Raw genomic sequence first — 18,969 nt, 5'->3', positions numbered from 1 at the left:
GTGCTCAGCCTCCTAGTAATGTAGCTGGGCACCCCCACCCCGAGGGCAGGTTTCTGGAATTCAGCTCCAGTTCCTGGGGGTCAACTCTGTTCCCCGTTTCGAACCCTCTGTGCAGAATTCTGGATGTCTGGAAGGGTGGAATGAGGTAAAGGGAATCTACCATTTTTCTTTCTGCAGATCCTTCCGGGATCTGTGGCTGAAGAGTGTATATTTGAGATAAATATGTTGTTACCCAAAACATTGTTTCTTTACCACTCCCAGCCCCCACTGTAGTTATTTTAAACAAACAGGGGGCTGGCCAGGTTTGTCGGTCCGTGGGAAACATAAGGCCTCCTGTTGAGAAAAGGAAGTGCTCAGTGCTGAGGATGCATTCAGTGCTCTTTGGGGAAACCTGCCTGCCCGAGCTGACATCTGATGTCAGCTCAGATGCAGCACGGAGGGATTCCTTTCCCATGGAAGGTGCGAGTGTGCCCTCGGGCTTCTTCCAGTCCAAACAGGGCTCCACAACAGGATGAGAGCACAGTCCTGCTGCATCATGGAAGTATGAGGGGAACAGGCAAAATGAAATAAAATACAATCTCAGTGCTGGTTGATGAAAATGGCCCCGAACGGTAACGTGGAATGGGGCTCATCTATTGGCTGCTGGATTTTGGCCATGGGGGGACTTTCAGCCAAAGTGCTTAGGCCTCATTTTTGCCCCCGTCCCTATTGTTTTAAAATACATATGTAAACGGTCCTAATGTGGAGGCAAAAACTCAGTTACCTTGAAAAGGAACAAGGATGAAACAATGCAAAAAACCCAACTCCAAGTCAAGTGGCTTTATTTACAGCGATGAACAAGTTTCCACCCAGCGAACGCTGCTGGGCCCATCCAGTGGCGGGTCCACCGCGTTCTGTGCTGGGCCCTGCTGCGAGAGGAAGCGTGGCCGAGGGCAGGAGGCCCCACACTCAGCAGGCAGTCCCAGTTCTTCTGTGGCGCCCAGGCACCCTCGAGACAGCCTGGGGGAGGTTCTCCTGGGCACGTCAAGGGGATGGACAGCTGTTCCCAGGTTTTGAATTAACAATGAGACAGAGTTGAGGGCCACTCACTGCCTGAGTGCACGGGACCCATGTGACAAGCAGCTTATTTGGGGAAGGGCTACAGTCAAGTCAAGGAACATGAGTGGGATGCTTATTTGCCTGCGTCCTAGACAGCACTTCTTACAACACGTATGCAGCACACCTGCTCCAGCCCGCACGCTCATCTGACGTCCTAAATCACACCCGCGCTGACCCTCAAGTAGGTTTCTAAAGCAATTCTACCAGCAACTTGCTTGCTGTGCTTCCAGCGAATGTGCAAAGAAGCCCCCACTGTCAGGAAGATAGCTATGATGACAATCAGGCCCTTTCATGAAGATCTCACACTCATGCGTGTAGTAAGGGCTTCTGTGCACACCCCAGCCCACCCTGACCAGCAGCCCTGTAAACAGTGCGCTGCAGCCTGTGGGGGTCCGCCAGGTCAGGAGCCCCAGTTTGGAATGGCAGCGTCTCCAGCACCCAGGACAGTGCCGGCAGGCAAACGTGTTGAATGCTTGATGTGTAATGAATGGGCATGTGCAGCCCTGGCTGGTATAGCTCAGTGGGTTGAGCGCGGGCCTGCGAACCACACGATCGCCGATTCCCAGTCAGGGCACATGCCTGGGTTGCAGGCCAGTTCCCAACAGAGGACTCACAAGAAGCAACCATACATTGATATTTCTCTCCCTCTCTCCTTCCCTTTCCCTCTAAATAAATAAAATCTTTAAAAAACATTAAAAAAATAAATGGGCACGTGCAAACATGAACAAAGTGTGAGGGACGTTCCTGTTCTGGGTGGCTGTCTCCTCCAAGGTGTCACCTTGGACATCACAGTGCTCCTGAAGACCCGGAGGCCCCTGTGTGCGGCCCTCGAGGCTTCCAGCCAATGGAAGTATCTCGGCGCCTCTCCCGTTCCCAAAGAGCAGGGCCCCTTGGTGCCCCAGGTGTCCAGGCCCCCACTCTCGCCATGCCCCACTGCCCCTCCCCATCAGCCATGTGGTCGCAGGTCCTTCCTCTCAGGACCCGGCTTGTTGGTGTTAAAATTAGCTGGAGAATGCGCCCTAAAAATGGTTTGACGTCACACCCTCAACTTCACTATTGTCGATTGTACTCGAGGGAGCAGCTCAAGCCAGGGGTGTAGCGGGTTAACTGGACCCCTTGCTCCCGGGCCTCCCTGGTCCTGATGGCCCAGCCCCCACTCCACGCCTTTATCGCAATCTCCCCACCTCATCCCTGACCCCTTACTCCTGGGTGTCCTTTATCAAACAGGGGTCACTTTTGGTATCTGGGGAAACAAAACGGAGTGGCTAATCTTTTTTTTAAAGATTTTACTTATTTATTTTTAGAGAGAAAGGAGAGGAGAGAGGGAGAGAAACTTTAATGTGTGGTTGCCTCTTGCACACCCCCCACTGGGGACCTGGCCCACAACCCAGGCGTGTGCCCTAACTGAGAATTTAATAGGGACCCTTTGGTTCGCAGGATGGCACTCAATTCACGGAGCCACACCAGCCAGGGCTGGGTGCAGCTATTTATTGTACGTAAGTGGCCAAGTCAGGAAACATCACTGGGCAGACCATCCATCTCAGTTTGAGTTTTGAAAAATAGAGTCTGTGTCAGACTCTAAAAACAAAAACCCAGGCAGACCAGAGACCATCACTCAGGCTCTGAGAGGGGACTGTCAGCCTCAGCTTTGCGGATTACTGAGGACCTGCCACTCGGGCTGGGGGAGGGGCTGCTTGTGGAAGGGGCCGCTTGTAGAAGGGGCCAGCTAAGCGCAAGTTGCCACTAGACCGTCCCAGCCACTGATACGGATCACTACGCCCCCTGGCGGCAAACAGCCTTTGGTTTGGGTATTTTTCTTTAAACTAATTCAGAGAGGAGCCCTTGGTATGAGTTTGAGAAGTGAGTGGGAGAGCCTGATAGCAACCCTGGGGGAAAGATAAAAGCATTTTCAGGACGGTAAGAAAAGTTCTTTGAAAAGGAGGAGGAACACCACTCAGATATTAATACAAAGAGATGACGGCTTCAGGGTTTGACCTCACTCTCCCCCAAACACAGGCGGGGCCACTCTGGCACCAGGGGCCCTGCTGCTTGGCAGGGCAGGTAGAGAGACTGGTGCCCACGACACACGGTAGCAGCATCCCATCCAACCGGCCACATATTTAGGTTGGCATTTTAGGACACAGAAAACTGGACCAGGGCACAACAGGGGCAGGCCTCCTACAGAAAGTCACACGAACAGCCCAGTGGCAGGAATCCTACCCGATTTGTTAAAAACCAAACGCTTAGCAAAGAAGCCTAGATTCGCCTGATTATACCTATTTTTAGGAAGGAATTTGGGAGGTGCTGGCACAGGATACCTGTCTGGCACACGGCCCCCACCAGTGCCCATAACCTGGCACACACGCTCCTGTCCCCTGGGACACCACAGACAGTGCCTCACTTGCGTTCCAACCCACGCGGTACTTTTCCCGGGGCATGTCCTTGACAACCCCCACCTTTTTATTTAGGTGAGGGACAGATTAAGGCAAGCAGATGGTTAAGGAGGGCAAGAGACAGAGCCTGCTGGTTGACCCCCAGGTTTTTGTAGCAGAACTGGCTAGAAGCCTCAACAGCACCCCATGAGGAGGCGCAGCATCTCTGAATTTGTCTCTCAGGCGACACCAGCCGTCCACCAGACGCTGTGCATGTCTGACCAACGGGAGCGACGACTGTGAACTCTTACAGCCTCGGGGGCATCGCTGGGCAAACGGGGACGTCGGGGGGCAGCACACTCACAGTGCTGCTCACGTGTCACCGACCCCACCCACAAATCCAGCCCACCCACTCGTCAGTGTGTCTGCATCCACACAGCTGGCTCTGGGGATGGTGCAGATTCGCAACCCACCAGCCTTGTGGTCGACCAGCGTGGTCTTGCAGGAGACACACAGAACCCTCTCACCCGACCTTCAGGTGTTCCACTGAGCTGGCCGAGTTGGGACACTTAGCAGTAGAGACAGCATTTAACCAAAGACAGCCTTGGGCCCGAGAAGGATGATCTCAGTTCCAAGAAGATGAGAGAGGAGGGGGAGCCAACGTGGAAACCGAGCCGGGTGGCCACCAATAGCTAACACAAGAGCCAGCTCAGGGAGCCTCTCTCTACGACGAGCTGGGGGGGAGGCGGTGAGCAGGGCCTCAACCAGGGTCCCTAACCCGGCCAGGGAGAGTGCACCTGCCTGTGGTCAGCACGTGGACAGCACAGCTGTGTGCAAAGCGGGAGGACGATGCTGCCACAGGCCCCCCAGGCCCCTGTGTTGAAGCGATGGCAAGGCTTTCTCTAGAAATTGTTTTTACAAAAGACAGAGTCACACCTCACGGGCAGACACAGGTCTACAATGACGGAAGCCCAGCGATGGCTGTGCAGAGGACATCTCAGGCGGAGACACATTCTCTAGTCCCGTCAGTTCACGTGAGCAAGACACCTGCTCTTCCCCGTGGAATTCCAGAAGGAAAACACAACAGAAGAAAACACTCAGCTGCCCACAGATACAGAGCAGCGAACAGGAGCGCTGCCTAGTAAGCAGTTAAGGACTCTGGACACTTGAACGCCCATGAACTCCACCCTTTCACTGTCTTCCTAGAACCTCACCCCTTATGCTCACACATGGAATGCAGGGCTCCGCAGCCCAGAGACCCTGGGTGCCTGAGCCACCAGGCTTCACTGTGGCCAGCACCAGGGCAGGTGCTGCAGCCTCGCCTTCACTGATGTCACTGTAAGTTTTCACTTCAAATCAATTCTGGTTTTTTAATATTGGAGACCTGATTGAGATTTTATTCAGAAAGTCTGAGTTTTCTGCCTCTGTCCAGCTTCGCCCACCCGACCGTCAAAGCAGCCAGACACCGTGGGAAGAGAGGAACCACACCTCGGGCCGATGCACTTGGGAGGGCCCGGCCCCTCCCCTCCCCGCTGTGGTGACGCCCCATCGAAGGCACACAGCTGTGCGTCCGCTCCTCTCCCCCAGGGCCACGGCAGGAGGAGCGACACGGGAAGGTCCTGGTATTCTCAGAGAGAAGGGAATTCCAAGGTGTAAAATGCATTTCATTTTTATTAAATAACGTAAAGGGTTTCCTCGGCACCGTCCACACAGACCCTCGCCTTTGCGCATGAAACGAGCCCGCGAATCCGCAGCGGCAGCGGACAGGACAGCCGCCGCAGCAAACGCCAGGAGAGCGGGCTCATCCGGGAGCGGCCGTCCTCGCGGCCCTCGCCGCGTCTGCAGGAGCCTGCAGGCCGCCCTCCCTGGGCCCTGCCCCTGGCCGAGGCACGTCCTCCGACACAGACCAGGGCCGAGCTTGGTCACCTGGAGGAGCTGCGCTCTTTGCTCACGCAGTCGTCCTGGGAGGCGGTGTCCCCGTTGCCCACCATGCTGCAGGTCCTCCGCTTCTTCCTGCGGTGCGCTGTGCCGTCACCTTCCGAGCCCGACTCACACTGGACATGGGGCAAACACAGGAACTCAACCCGGTGGAACCTCAGGAGACAGCCCGCACATCGTCCCCTTCCCCCCGACGGAGAGCAGCTGCCTGTGACCGCCCCACAATCCAGCCTGGGCAGCCACTGGCCCGAAGACTCCCGGCTCCTAAAGAATGCGAGTCTTCGGCAGGCGGCCGGCGCCCCCGTGCTGGCTAGTGGCAGGGCCCTCTGACACCGGAACAGCCGCCCTGAGGGCTGCGCTCGGCCCACACTGCCTGGGACAGGAAGGCGAGCACTGCACTTACCACTCACAACACATGCCCCGAGGAAGACAGAATCAGCGGACAAGCACTTAGGGAACAGAAATTGCACCTGCAAAGGGCGCAGGACGTGCTTGCCCAGCGTTAAGGAAGCTTTCAGAAGTCCCTGGATTTGCTGGCTTTATAGGCTCACAATTTACCCTCACAGGGCAAATTCCTGACCTGGACTTTGTGCTCAGAATGCCCGTAGTTTGGGTTTTCGACACTGCTGTTTGCTGGCTGTGTGGTCCCAGGCCACTCACTCACTGAAACCCTCAACTACTGTTTTGACCTCCTGAGGCCACTGTAACGATTCACAGACCCATAGCTACAAAGTGGGCAAAAGTCCCTCCACAGCAGGAGTGGTGGCAGTGGGGTTCGCCTCTTCCCCCGCACGGATGGGAGGAGGGGGCGGGCCTCACCTCTGAGTCCGAGTCGGACGAGCTGGAGCTGGAGGAGCTGGACGAGTCGCTGGAGCTGTCCGAGGCGATTCCCGTGGATTCCTGAAGGTCAACAGAGTCCGCCAGGACGGCCAGCTCGGGGCGCTCCTGCTTCAGGATCCTGAGGCACAAGAAACCTCGTTCTCAGTGCCGGGCCGGCAGCGACGCCTGCACACAGTCCAGACTGGGCTGGAGACCGTCTCTCTCCGAGGCGCCCAGGACTGCCGGGTGCGAGTCCGGAAAGAGGGCTGCGGAGGAACGAAAGCCCTAACCTGCTGCTCAGTCGGGCTTTTCCCAAAGCAAACTACCTCCACGTGACTTCCCGCCGCTGCGCGTGGGCTGGGGTGCGCCTGCCGTGAGGCAGCGTTGCTGTGACTCAGTCTCAGTGTTTTCCCCTTGGGGGAAAGCCTGCAGTCCTCACTTTTTCCCTGAACTTCTCCTAGCTGACTTTTTAAACCTCCCTATCCACAGCTCAGCGCTTAGTGGCTGGAGTCGGGCCGGTGAGGCTCTGTCTGTGGGAGGAAACGACTAGGGCTGCAAGAAATGAGAAGTGTCAAGTACAGAGAGGGCCCCTCATCAGGGACAAAACGGAACTGGACCACAGGAGGCCGCAGCCCCCCCCCAGGAAGTACGTGGCGTCCGCTGGGACTAAGGACAAAGACCCTGCCGCAGGCCAGGCCGATGGAGCACGCAGCAGCCTGCAGGAGGGAGAAGTGGACGTCAGGTGCCTGCGAGTCTGGGGAGGGTGAGCCGCCACCCCTGCTGGCCCTCTCAGCAGGGGGGCTGAGCACTGAACCAGCCGGCATCCCTCTCTTACCCCGAGAGCTGGTCCCTCCAGGTCAGGGTTGGGACACAGAGGCACGGGGTGGCTGGGGGTGGCGTGCACTGCCGCTGCCCGTGCTGTATCTGTTCTGTGGATAAACAAAGGAGCTAAGTCTCCAGGGCGGTGACCTCACTCACAAGAACTGAAGGTAGTAATAAGTTCAAATGGGAATAAAGCTTCTGGGTAAGAAAAAGAAACACCCAAAATAAAACCCAAACAAAATGGCTTCCTCTGCTAGTGCTAGCTCTGGGAGGGGGGAGGATCGAAAGCAAACAACCCTCCCCCCCAAAACGAGAAACAACCCCAGTCACAACCATGTTTTGACGGACTGTCTTTGGTCAGCATGCAGCGCCTCCGCCTGTCACACGCTGACGGGCACCCGGAGCCCGCGCCCTGCTTGGGCTCACTCTCCTGCGCCCACGCGCTCGCAGCCCCGCTGCGGCCAGGCCTGCCTGGGCTCGGCGGGCTATCACAGCAGCAGGCCCCTTCTGTTTTATCTCTGAGGCGGACACTGGAGCAAAGCAGAAGAAAGAAGAAAATGTCTCTCACCTGTACCATTTCCTGGACAACTTTGGTCTCCCTCTTACCGTCTTGTGCCACACAACAGGGAAGTTGGTGCTGCTGGCAAAATTCTGGGTGATGGCGATGGTGGTGTCAAGGTTGAGGACGACGTGCCACCAGCCTCCTGAAATCCAACAAGCGAACAGTTCAGTGGGTCGGGCTCTGGACACAGCCATTGTAATACCAACTCCACGCAACATCTAACGGGAACGTCGGAAGCAGGGGGTTCCCAGCCCGAGGGGGCGCCCCGGGGACAGGCTGCTCCTGATCCCAGCGACACCAGGGACCTGTCCCTGTCGCTGGAGTAGGGCTGTGCCTGCTCGGTTTGGGATTGTCTGCAGCTGCTGTCCTGCTACAGGGGCAGAAAACGTGTGTCCTCTCCTGCTCGTCCAAATCAGTGACCCAAACCGTGGAGGCAGCAAGTTCTTTGGCCTCTCGTAGGGGAAGGCCTGACCGAAATCCCTTTATTTGGCACATGTGACCTCTTAGAGGCATGGAGTGTGGGACTGATTCCCTGCCACTAAGCTCCAAGTCACTATTTCCTGACCCAACCCACCCAATACCACATTGTATCAAAACCCCAATTTACAGAAATTACAGAAAACATTAGGTCAACACTAAGGATAAAAGTGAGTAGAACTTTACACGCAGAAAGTTTACCGACAGTCATTATGTACTCAGGTGATAAGAAAGGTGGCAGTGGCCCCCTCAAAACTGGCCAGCAGTGACCTGTCACTGTCAGAGGTGGGCGCGGGCCAGTTCATTCAGTCCCTGTCCAGAGGGATTTCTTGGACTCGCTTTACAGGTAGTTCTGCTTCAAAGTGACAAATCACTAAATTCAAGGAAAGACCCCGTTTCAGCTCTTCTATACCTGGCACAAACACAGTCTCTCCTGGTTTTTGCAAGATTTCCAGGGGTTTGAATTCAGGTGGCCAGGTGGGAAGCTGTGTCCGGGGATAAATGACGTTGAACCAGGTAATAGCTTCATCTTGCTGGTTGCCTCCTTCTTCGCGGGTCACCTTGATGAGCTCCCTGGGCGTGCTGGTGGGGAAAAGGCACCAGCGCTTGTGGCCCTGAACTAAGGCATTCCAGGCACTGGTGCCCAGGGGGTCAATGTGAATTCCGGTTCCAGAGCGTGGTGGCCCCATCACAAACCACCTAAAGGATGGACAGATCCAAGACGGGAAGAGAAATTAAACCACACACACACACACAGAGCACAAAATAAGTATGCAACTTTCTATATTGCACTGTTATCTGTTTCAAAGACCACACAGACTTTGGGACTCAGAAACGCGGAGTGAGCTGCACATGGACTGACCCCTAACGGAGAGAAAGCGGGGTCACCGGTGTGCCAGTGCTGGACTCAGAAAGGGTGGCCACCGAGTGGCCCACAGGGGCTGCTGCAGAGGACGCTGAGACAGCACCTCACCTGTAAGGGGGCCGGCGTTTCTCCCCTGCGTACTGGAAAAGATCGTCAGTGAAGAACTTGGGCACCTTGTAGTCTTCCAAGAGTTTCCTTCTTTTGGGATGTTCACCGTAGCTGCTGTCAAAAATGTACAGGGGGCTGTCATCTCGAGTGCTCTCCATGTACTCGATGTAGTATTTCATCTTCATCTTCACGGAGTAGCCGTCGTTATCCTCTCCACACTTGAACTTCTGGTTCCGATACTTCCTTTTTAGGCGTTCCAGAGTCCATTTCTCCTGCGCAGACCAGCCCTCTTGGGCGCTGAGCAGAACCACGGGCTTGTAAGGTCTTTCGAATCGCTCCACAAATTCTTCCACCGACAGCTGTAGTGCGTCTGCTCTCTCCACATTATCCTGAGGGAATCAGAAAAGACCTATCCAGTAAAAAAAAAAAAATCAAGCAAATAAGGGTGTCCCCAGGGCCAACTTACAATGACATATCTAAAGAGAGAGATTTTTGTTCTGGCTCCTGTGGGTTTGGGTGGGGGGAAGGGGAAGGACCTGCGTGAGTGCGAGCACGTTGTAGCCTGAGCCTCCGCACCATGGGCGGTTTCGAATCTCCCAGTTTTGTGGCCTTTGACAGCCAGGTCCCCAAGGGCCTCGCCGTCCAAGGAGAGAGATCAAGGGGCGACAAGAGTTCTCTTTGAGGGCACCAAACGCGTGAGAGTCCAGTTGCCCGGACAAGGGAAAAAGGAGACACTCCCTGGAACCATGGCCCCGATGACCCCGACCTCTGCCAGGGGCGGGTGAGCCCATCGGCACCCCGGGGTGCCGCGCTCAGGGCCAGTGGACTGTGCCCCGGCAGAGGGGCGCGACCGCCCGGGGACGCAGATGCGCGGCCCACGGTCCCCGCACGCTCACCACCACGGCTGCCGGGTTCAGCGAGAAGCTCTCGTAGTAGTTGTGCCGGGTCCAGTCCAGAGAGTCCTTCAGCTCCGGTCGCGCACTCCGCTTGGCCTCGCGGATCCGCTTCTTGCTCTTGTGGTTCATCCTGCGAGGGTCACCAGCTGGTTCCGCGACGACCTCGGTGCAGCTCGCTTCCGGCCACCAACGCGTCCCTTCCCGGCTCAGGCGGCGGCCTCACTTAAACGCCCTACGCCTTTAAAGCCTCCTTCCAGAATATTCACTCCTCAACCACCTCCCGGGCTTCGGGTTGGGCTTGCGGCTGCCGTCTTCCCCGCCCCCCGATCTCTCCTGGCCGGCCATTGGCCTCGGCACCTCCAGGGCCCGCCTTCCCAGACGCCGGGATTCTGCCATGTTGGGAAGGTCCGGCCTGCCCAGACGCCGTCTCACTGCGGCCGTCTCTCACTCCTGCTTCCGGCCACGTCACCTCCGGCCGCGTGCAGCACTGCCGCAGCCAACTTCCGCTGGCGCGCCGCGCGGCCACCTGTTCACCTTGTCTACTCTGGCTTCGGCTCTGTTCTCCCTGTGCTGTCACTCCGTCGCACGAGGGGTGCTTTCCCTCACTCTTGCCGTAGGGCTTTAGGGGCCCGGCGGGCCCCGCGCAGGGCCACGTGGTGCCGGGGAGGCGGCCCTGTGGGCCCAGGGGCCCCGCGCGGGCAGCCTGGCCGCGCTGCGCCGTCCGCTGGTGCCGGCCCTCCCGGGGGCCGCCGATTCTCCTCTGGGCGGCCGAGGTCTCCGAGGTCACGTGGTCCTCGCCCAGCGCTTTCGGTTCTCGGAAGAGCCGGGAGCGGAGGGGGCGGTGCTGGAGGTCTGCGTCCCGCAGGTGCGTGCAGGTGCATCCGCCAGGAAGGGTCTCCAGTCGTGCACGCCCTACCTGCCTCAGGAGCAGTTCCAGGCTATCTGGGTGGTGGGGGGCGGGGGGGGGGCGGCAGTTCGAGGCTTCCTGCCTTAGCGGGGACCGAGCGAGAAAGCCTTGGTATGAGGCCTTTGGAGTATTACATGTCTTTCAGTAAGGAATATGGGGACCTCGCCAGGAAGGGAGCCTCTCCACCCGAATATTCCTGCCAGAAAAGAGGAATTCTTGAGACCTAATATTGCCGTTGGTCTTTTTGAAGGACTGCTTAATCTTTACCTGAGACCGGAGCTTCTAACCCTTTCTGCCCAAGTAAAGTTTTGGGGTTGGTACTCATGTCTTCCTTTCAGCTCACGGTTGCCCCCAAACTCATAATTGTGCTTTATATGCGTCCAGTTCTCAAAGCACTTTCACGTTGTAGTGTTTCATTTGGTTTTAACAGCAGCCTGTGACGTAGGTATTAGTAGTAACAGTTTAAAGGTGAAAAATAGCTCCAGTGGGACCCATTTCTGATAGTTTCTAATGCCTTCGCCTTGAAATACCCGTTTGGATTTCTTCCCAAATTCAGGATGTGAAGACCTTTTCCTGTGAGAATTCTATTCTTTTATCTGCACAGCTTGCTATGGTCAGAAATCCTTCACTGCCCTCCTGGGTAAAATCTACCAGGGCAGGCATTTTTGTCTCTTACTCGTGCCGCACTGCTTACGGTTAGAACAGTACCTCACATATTTTAGGCACTAATACTCTTGTTGATTGGGTTAATCCTTCACCTTTGATATTTTATTAACTTCAGCCCCCTTCCTACCACCCCACTAGGGGCACCCTTTGAGAAAACAAAGACTTCTGGTTTAATAATTGCTAACTGTATTCTTACTGTGTGCTTGGTACTGTATTAAGTAGTGTGCACTGAATTTTTCTACCCACCCTATGGGATGGTATTTTGCAGTTGAGGAAACTAAAGCACAGACTTAAGTAACTCGAGTGAGGTCACACAACTAGTAAATTGCGGGTGTGGAATTTGAGCTCCAGCCGGCTCATTACAGAGTTGTGAGCTGTGTTGTTCTGCCTCGCTAAATACACCTTCACAACTCCGTGCCTTTTCAAAGGTTTTGTGAACTTGTCTGCTTTCTTAAACCCTTCAGGACGTGGGTCCACTCAGACCTTTTCTAGGAGGTCTTCCTAGGACTGTAGTGGTTTCATTTGCATACCAAGTTATGCTTCTGCTTAAAATCTTCCAGTGTCATCTTGCATTTAAAATAAAAGCTAAAAAATACAGCAAAATAAAGTATTAAAAATAATGAAGACTAAATTTCCTGGGCCTTAAGACCCCCAGGTCTGGGACCTGCCTTCCCTGTGATCTTTGCGTGCACTGCAAAGGCCTGCCTCCAACCCCTAGGCCGGGCTTTCTGTTATCCAGCAAGAGGCTTCTGTCTGAATCATCCTTTCTCCCTATCTAGGGCAGCCACCCTGTGGCTGCTGTACCCCGCACCCCGTGCCACCCCCCACTACTCTTGACATCACCGTTTTATTGTGTTGATTGCATTCTCACAAAACAAAAATACCTATATTTGTTTACTCGTTGCCTGTATCTCCCTAGAAGGACACATAGGCTCCATGAGAGTTACATCCTCAGCCTCGAATAGCTATTATCCACTAAATAAATGCTTATTGAATAAAGAAATGAATGAATGGTATTACCCTTATTACCACAGGGTATTGCAGTTTTCTACCCTGGGAGGGCACAGGGTGTGAATTGGGGAGTCTTTTTGTAATGGGTGTCAGTGCCAGGCACCCGGCCATTATGTAAACAAGCATTCAGAGCCCAGCATGACTTACTGACAATACACAAAAATTCTTTCCAGGTCCTGCACCTCCAGTATGGCATGTATGTTTGGCCCTGTGCTGTGGTCCTGGCCCAGTACCTGTGGTTTCACAGAAGATCTTTACCAGGCAAGGCTATCTTAGAGGTAAACATGCCCTCAAAGTTTCAAAAAACTACTCAGGTTTAAGTTTACATGCTGTTCGCTTTTGTGAAGTACAGGGTGAGGCAAAGGTTAGGTTTACAGTTCTGTGCAGTTTATTATTGTCTTATTTTCCATGCAAACAACTGAACCTTCGTTTTCCCCACACTGTATTATTTTTAAAAAATTTGGTTGACACTACTACAGATGTCCATTTTCTTCCTTTCTCCCACTTTGCCCCCGTCCACTCAGCCCCCAGCCCCCACTTTTCAAAATCAGGAGTAACTTGGCTAGCTTGTAAGGCATGTGAGCGGAGAACAAATTTTACATTTGTAAAGTGCTAAAAAAAAAAAAAAGAATGGCCCAAGACAAACTTACTGTCTGGCCATTTACAGTTGCTAAGCCTTAATTCTGAGTGGAGCCCATTGGCTGATTTGGCAGGAGAGCAGTCAAGGCCATCTTCCCACGGTGTGCCGGAAGGGCCAAGGGGCTCCAGCACTGCGCTCCCCTCCCAGAACAGCTTTCCCATTGCGCACATCTTGAGATCAGATTTAAAATGCATGTCAGGCTTTTTCTCAACCATGAGGAGAAAGTCTCTATGTGACTTGAGATGCTGGAGGCTTGGAGAAATAACCTTTTGTTGTTTGCAGAGGTGGTAACTGCTTAAATCTAATGCTTACACACAAACCAGAAGCTTAAGAACACCTGATTTTCACTAAACCTATAAATGAAGGGTAGAGAAGGCATTTGGCCTTCTGACCCCAATCTGGCACTTGTTAGGCGTTCAGAAAAATTGAGTCTATGCCCTCAAACTGGAAAATGGGAAGCTCGTTTCAATGTTAATTCAAAGGCAGCCCTTGGTATTGTTGCCCCAGATGGAAAATCCTTTTGTAGCAAGCTACATCGTAGACCTGTCAGGCTTTTATTCACCATAACCGGTTAAAATCAGTACTGCCCTAACGACTGGTGTGGCTCAGCGGGATGGGCAGTGTTCTTTGGACCAAAAGCTCCTGTTTGATTCCAGGTCAGGGCACCAGACATGTTTGCCTGTCTTCCTCTTTCTGTCTCTTCCCTTCTAAAAATGAAAGATCTTAAAAATATAGTACCAACTGGCTGTGCATGTTAAGTCACTCAGAGCTTCTGGAGACCCAGTGTCCTATGAAAATGACAGAGCCAAATGTCCCAGACTACTTTCCTGGGCTTGTCAGCAATGACGGGGCCGTGGAACTTGGAAGCACGATCAGTTGTGGAATACAGGGCCGTGCATGGGACTACAGATGCCCTTTGACCCCATTGAGTAGTCGTAACTCTTGCCTTCAATGCAGAGCCCAAGCATCCTACAGTTTAAAACATTTTTAAAATGGGGAGCTATCTGCTGAGATGCAAACTCTTTGCGTTCCTAGGCCAACGTTGCAAGGTCATCTTTTAACCTTTCTAGATTGGAGCTGGAGTGAGCCTTCCAGGAATTACAGCTGCGAAATGCGGTGCGGAAGTAACACTGTCAGACAGTTCAGAGCTGCCTCACTGTCTGGAAATCTGTCGGCAAAGCCGCCAAATGAATAACCTGCCCCAGGTGCAAGTTGTAGGACTAACGTGGGGTCACCTGTCGCAGGACCTCCTGGCTTTGCCACCTCAAGATATTATTCTTGCATCTGACGTGTTCTTTGAGCCAGAAGGTAAACCTTTTTTGCTCAACAGTAAATGTTACCAGAGTTGCAGTGTAAATGGAAATCTACTAATAAGCCCTTTCTTCCCAGATTTTGAAGACATTTTAACTACAGTTTACTTTTTGATGCAGAAGAACCCCAGGGTCCAATTGTGGTCTACTTACCAGGTGAGAAGGTAAGCCCTGTGTCAGTCCTGGTAAACTCAGTGTTTATTCAGTTGAATCAAACCTCACTAATACAATGTCAAAGGATAAAATGGAAAACACAGCTGAAGCAACACAGGAAAACCCTAGTTTTAAAAAACAATTTATTTCTCTCAGTGCTGACTGGTCACTCGAAGCTTTGCTGTACAAGTGGGATATGAAATGCGTCCACGTCCCTCTGGCGTCTTTTGACGCAGACCGAGACAACATAGCAGAATCTGCCCTCCCAGGGAGACACACTGTTGAAATGCTGGTCATCTCCTTTGCCAAGGATGGTCTCTGAACTCCACCGACAAACTGTTTTGGGACAGTGTCAACGCCAATTGGCAACCTGGCTTGCCAACTGGGACCCAGACCACTTCAGGCTCTTGGACAGTGCAAGCAGCAAACTGAAGATGGACCAAACCTTTGGCCTTACATTGGGGTGGGTGACCTAGACAACATTCACAGGCTATGTAGCCATTAAACAAAGTAAAACACCTATTAAGAAAAGGACTCATTGTTCCTGAATTATTAAAACGGGGCATAACTTAGGTGATGAGAAAGGAGTACCCCTGAACTCAAAAAGTGCTACCTTAAGACACCCGTTTCAGCGATGACAGGTTCTGAACTGGCATTTCCACTTTTAAAAAGTCAGCTAAACATTTTATTCTCATACAATAACAGTAACAGTCACAGAAAATTGCACAGGTTTTTCAAATAAAGGGAGGAAAAAAGGCAGACATATTCTGAAAAAGCTAACACCAAGAAAATGTTTAATTAAACTATAGAAACAATGGTTATAGTACAGAATATTTATGAGCAAAAAAGATACACCATGTTTTAAGTACTTACAAAGTTACAAACCAATTGCTTCCTTAACATTTTTCGTATTTTAAGTTCATACATGAAGATGATCATTTTTACCATTGGGTGGAGTGGGGGTAGGAAAAAAAAGGTGTATTTATCACCAGCTAGATGTGCTCACTGTATGCTCCGTAATTTATATGCAAGGCCCGGGTGACTGGAAGTGCAGTTGTCAGGCATTTTAATAAACTGGACAGCCATTTGTTTCTGCACGACAAGGCATCTTTACACAGGAGCAACCGGGAGAAAACAGGAAACAGCCAAGCACTCTGCACTGCAACACGCCACCTTAACAGCTAACCAGCATTACTCAACTGCTACACAACTGCGCCTAGTGCACAAAAATACACAAGAGAAGAGATTAGAATTGTGTTTGGTAAACAATCCTTAAAAAAAAAAATAATCAAGTCTTTTCACCTGAAGTCTTTATACAAATTTGGGTTCAGATTACCATTTAGGTCTGTAGGTAAGTAACATAAACAAACAAATTTACACCAACGTTTGTAGTTTTTAATTCTAAGGAATGAAGGCAATGCTGAGTCAATCTCTTGACAGCTTTAGGCTGTGCGTAATGGCTGCATGTTTCCTTAAAAGTCAGGAGGCCACAAATTTGGTTTACCAATCTGTTTAATTTCAAACAAAAAAAGTCAGCACTATATAAACAAAAAAGAAATTTTACCTCAAATATCCAAGCCAATAATGAAATCTGAAGTTCGTTCACCTCACTAAATTACAAGAAATTTGAATAACAGCAACAAAATGGCACATAAAATGAAGCTTGCCACCTGAGACAAAGCTTGAAACAAGTAAAAAGTTAGACAAAATGTTACAAAATAACCTTTTCAATAGCCAGTTGCTTGTTCCAAGGACTCTGTGATGGACTGAGCATGTGGTCCTTCTCCCCAAGGTGTCTGTCACGTTGCTTGTCGCCACATCTAGGTTTGAAAAGAAGCAAGTTCAGTTTGCCCCCCAGCATGGCCGCGCACACAGTGCATAGGGCTTCAACCTCGGGCTGGTACTTACTAAGTAAGGCTCCGGTGAAACAAGGCTGTTACAGAAAGGTTCCACCCAGCCATCCTCACAATTTTTTAAAGGCCCAAATTAGGAAATGTTCACAAAGGGTACCATCAGCATTTACAAGTTTGTGCTTTCTTGGCCAAATAACCAAGATGAAAAATATTAAGGGGGGGTAAAGAAAAAAAAAAGAAAAAGAAAAAAAAAGGGCTGTGTCCAAATATCCAAACAAAACAACGTGAAATCAGAAAAACCAGTCTATGTTTCGAGATAAATTTAGTTTTCAAACAAAACTTTTGGCAATTGAGAACAATGCTTTAACATCTGAGCTATCAGGGCCCTTCCTTGTAAAAAATAGGACCAAACAATTTGAGTTAAAGACACACTATCCTTTCCCCACCCGGTGCAATACCTGCAAATTTTTTTGGGTTCCAAAGTTCATTGCTTCTTTTTGCGATTCGTTTGCCACATCCGTTAGAATAGTTTATCCCGGTCAGTACAACAATAGTTGAACTGACAGTTTTCTCTAAGAGGATAGTGCATCTTTAACATTTAAAGACAAACCTGCTCCAATACACGCCCACAGAAACTGGTCCCTGGAGGATCAGCCAAATCAGTTAAAATCTGCAATACTGGCCAATATTCTTTTATCAAACAGGAGACCGCAGCTTTAAAGGGGAAAATGCAGACGTTGGATAAAAACAGCAAGAAATAGTCATTTTCATCAATAGGTCTCAAACAGTTTACGAAACAGCCATAAATATCTAAGCTTCACACACATCCTTTCTGCAGACCCCTCTCCTCAGTATCACTCCCAAAGCGAGTTAGCGCAGAGCAGCACTCCCAACGGCGGGAGTCGTCTTCTACCAACACGGACCAGAGAAGCTACCCCAAACCCCATCTCTCAGTTCGGGTCATGTGTCTCGGATCCCCGCGGACATTACCGTTTGCTTAAGAGGACACCGCTCCTTCCTCCTCCGGAGACTTGGGGGGACTCTTGGAGCGCGACCTGGACTTGGATTCCCTCTTGGACACGGGTGGAGGACTCCTGGACCTAGACCTGGATCTGGACCGCGAGCGAGATCTGGAAACCGAGGAGGACTTGGACTTGGATCTCCGCGCCGACCTGGACTTGGAGGTTGACCGCGATCTTGAGCGAGTGCGAGACCGAGACTTGGAGCGGCTGTAGCGAGATCGACTCCGGGACCTGGACCGGCTCCGACTCCGGGATCGGCTGCGGCGACGCCGCCTCGGGCTGCGGGCGGAAACAGCAGGCGTCAGGGCTCCGCGATGGGCCGCGCCCCGCCCGCCCGCCATTATCTCGCCGCCAGGCGCCATTTCCCTGGCCGCGCGCCGGGGTCGCTCAGGCCTGGGGAGGCCCGCCCGCCGCCGCAGCGGGGGCGCCGCGGGGTGGTCGGGCGGGTCGCAGGCTCGCGGCGAGCGACCGCGGACTCGGCCCGCCACCACGTGTCTCCGAGAACCTTTGTGAGCCAGCTCAGGGCCCCTCCCCATTTACCTGCGGCTCCGACGTCCGTAGCCGCCACCCCCGTACCTGCGGGGTGGCGGTCCCCGGCGGCTGTGGTGCGAGTCTGGGGGACGGCCGTAGCGCGCCATCTGCACCCGCAGCTCGCGGCCATCTAGGACGGCCCCGTCCATGGCGTCCATGGCGTCCTCGGCGTCGCGCTTGTCGTGGAAGCGGACGAAGGCGAAGCCGCGGGACTCCTTGGTGTAGCGGTCCCGCGGGATGTACACGTCTCCGACGCGCCCGTACTTCTCGAAGACGCGCCTCAGAGTGTCGGGCGAGGTGCGGTAGGTCAGGTTGTCCACCTTGAGGGAGGTCATGCCCTCCACATCGGGAGGTGGACGGCCGTAACTCATGGCTCGAGCGAGTCGGCCGGGCCCTGCGACTGCGTGCCTAAAAACCGACGCCCTGGGCGCGCTCGCGCGTTCGGCCGAGGCGGCGGCGGCTTCCCCACACTAGCTCGGCTCGACGCCGCGCCTCCCCCCGGCGGTTGGCTTCCTCGTGGAAACGTTTCTTAAAGTCCAACAGACAACGAGAACGGCCCACTACCGCAGCACAGGAGCAACTGGGCAGGTGGCCAACCCCCGCGCATATTTATAGTCCTCCCCACAAAATGGCGCCCGCGCCACCCACAAATGAATCCTCAGATTGGCTGGACCCGCAACGTCCCTGCTGCGTGCCCCGCCTCTCTCAGGCGCGCCTGCGCAGAGCCGGGAAAAGCGCGGAGTCACTGCTGCGGGGAGGGGGGAGCCGCGCTTGCTGGCAGTTGGAAAGCCCGCGAAACGCTCCTTCCGGCTGGGTGCTCTGGGGCTGGAGGAAGAGGAGGTGTTCCCCTTTTGGGCTCCGCCTTCTTCTCCATGCCGGTGTCCGAGTTCCGCGCAGCTTTTTCGGCTTGGGCCTCAGC

The 18,969-nt window shown here is 53.2% G+C and overlaps 3 protein-coding genes across 10 annotated transcripts; 1 reads left to right on the top strand and 2 right to left on the bottom strand.

The window, feature by feature from the left end:
• Positions 1-5,123: 5,123 nt before the first annotated feature.
• JMJD6 (jumonji domain containing 6, arginine demethylase and lysine hydroxylase) lies at positions 5,124-10,591 on the bottom strand. 5 transcript variants are annotated; one of them, XM_037064700.1, is made up of 7 exons: positions 9,958-10,591; positions 9,062-9,450; positions 8,501-8,787; positions 7,656-7,753; positions 7,063-7,151; positions 6,228-6,366; positions 5,124-5,524 (listed from the first exon to the last, which is right to left on the bottom strand). In XM_037064700.1, the coding sequence occupies exons 1-7, from the start codon at positions 10,084-10,086 to the stop codon at positions 5,393-5,395; spliced, it is 1,263 nt and encodes a 420-aa protein (XP_036920595.1). In that variant the 5' UTR covers positions 10,087-10,591; the 3' UTR covers positions 5,124-5,392. The 5 variants fall into 5 exon arrangements, with proteins under 5 accessions (XP_036920595.1, XP_036920603.1, XP_036920613.1 ...); XM_037064708.1 differs by lacking the exon at positions 7,063-7,151 and having other exon boundaries at positions 7,618-7,753; XM_037064718.1 differs by lacking the exon at positions 5,124-5,524 and having other exon boundaries at positions 6,234-6,366; positions 7,063-7,156; positions 7,618-7,753.
• A 54-nt stretch (positions 10,592-10,645) lies between these two features.
• On the top strand, positions 10,646-15,603 carry METTL23 (methyltransferase 23, arginine). Of its 2 annotated transcripts, XM_037064823.1 has the most exons (5): positions 10,646-10,822; positions 12,715-12,819; positions 14,252-14,489; positions 14,571-14,655; positions 14,801-15,603. In XM_037064823.1, exons 2-5 carry the CDS (start codon positions 12,736-12,738, stop codon positions 14,964-14,966), a joined length of 573 nt encoding a protein of 190 aa, XP_036920718.1. In that variant the 5' UTR covers positions 10,646-10,822; positions 12,715-12,735; the 3' UTR covers positions 14,967-15,603. The 2 variants fall into 2 exon arrangements, with proteins under 2 accessions (XP_036920718.1, XP_036920720.1); XM_037064825.1 differs by lacking the exon at positions 10,646-10,822 and having other exon boundaries at positions 12,731-12,802.
• Positions 15,413-18,938, bottom strand: SRSF2 (serine and arginine rich splicing factor 2). Of its 3 annotated transcripts, none has more exons than XR_005069212.1 (3): positions 18,060-18,935; positions 17,108-17,798; positions 15,413-16,464 (listed from the first exon to the last, which is right to left on the bottom strand). XR_005069212.1 is itself a non-coding variant. In XM_037064753.1 (3 exons), the coding sequence occupies exons 1-2, from the start codon at positions 18,419-18,421 to the stop codon at positions 17,495-17,497; spliced, it is 666 nt and encodes a 221-aa protein (XP_036920648.1). In that variant the 5' UTR covers positions 18,422-18,938; the 3' UTR covers positions 15,418-17,211; positions 17,488-17,494. The 3 variants fall into 3 exon arrangements, 2 of the variants coding, with proteins under 2 accessions (XP_036920648.1, XP_036920637.1); XM_037064753.1 differs by having other exon boundaries at positions 15,418-17,211; positions 17,488-17,798; positions 18,060-18,938; XM_037064742.1 differs by having other exon boundaries at positions 15,463-16,464; positions 17,488-17,798; positions 18,060-18,922.
• Between the last annotated feature and the right edge of the window lie 31 nt (positions 18,939-18,969).

Source organism: Sturnira hondurensis, unplaced genomic scaffold, assembly GCF_014824575.4.
Source record: "Sturnira hondurensis isolate 20B ecotype Veracruz unplaced genomic scaffold, ASM1482457v3 Scaffold0001221, whole genome shotgun sequence".
In the NCBI taxonomy this organism is placed as follows: domain Eukaryota; kingdom Metazoa; phylum Chordata; class Mammalia; order Chiroptera; family Phyllostomidae; genus Sturnira; species Sturnira hondurensis.
This window is presented reverse-complemented; position numbering and strand designations above follow the sequence as displayed.

Excerpts from the sequence above, each read along its gene's own strand:
- JMJD6 (XM_037064700.1), bottom strand. The coding sequence starts at position 10,086 with ATGAACCACAAGAGCAAGAAGCGGATCCGCGAGGCCAAGCGGAGTGCG. Across the intron at positions 7,754-8,500 it reads AGAGACTGTGTTTGTGCCAG|GAGGCTGGTGGCACGTCGTC; the intron begins GTATAGAAGAGC and ends GTTGGATTTCAG. Across the intron at positions 5,525-6,227 it reads CGTCCGACTCGGACTCAGAG|TGTGAGTCGGGCTCGGAAGG; the intron begins GTGAGGCCCGCC and ends CCCCATGTCCAG.
- METTL23 (XM_037064823.1), top strand. The coding sequence starts at position 12,736 with ATGTATGTTTGGCCCTGTGCTGTGGTCCTGGCCCAGTACCTGTGGTTT. Across the intron at positions 12,820-14,251 it reads CAGGCAAGGCTATCTTAGAG|ATTGGAGCTGGAGTGAGCCT; the intron begins GTAAACATGCCC and ends TAACCTTTCTAG. Across the intron at positions 14,490-14,570 it reads CGTGTTCTTTGAGCCAGAAG|ATTTTGAAGACATTTTAACT; the intron begins GTAAACCTTTTT and ends CTTTCTTCCCAG.
- SRSF2 (XM_037064753.1), bottom strand. The coding sequence starts at position 18,421 with ATGAGTTACGGCCGTCCACCTCCCGATGTGGAGGGCATGACCTCCCTC. Across the intron at positions 17,799-18,059 it reads TACGGACGTCGGAGCCGCAG|CCCGAGGCGGCGTCGCCGCA; the intron begins GTAAATGGGGAG and ends TTCCGCCCGCAG.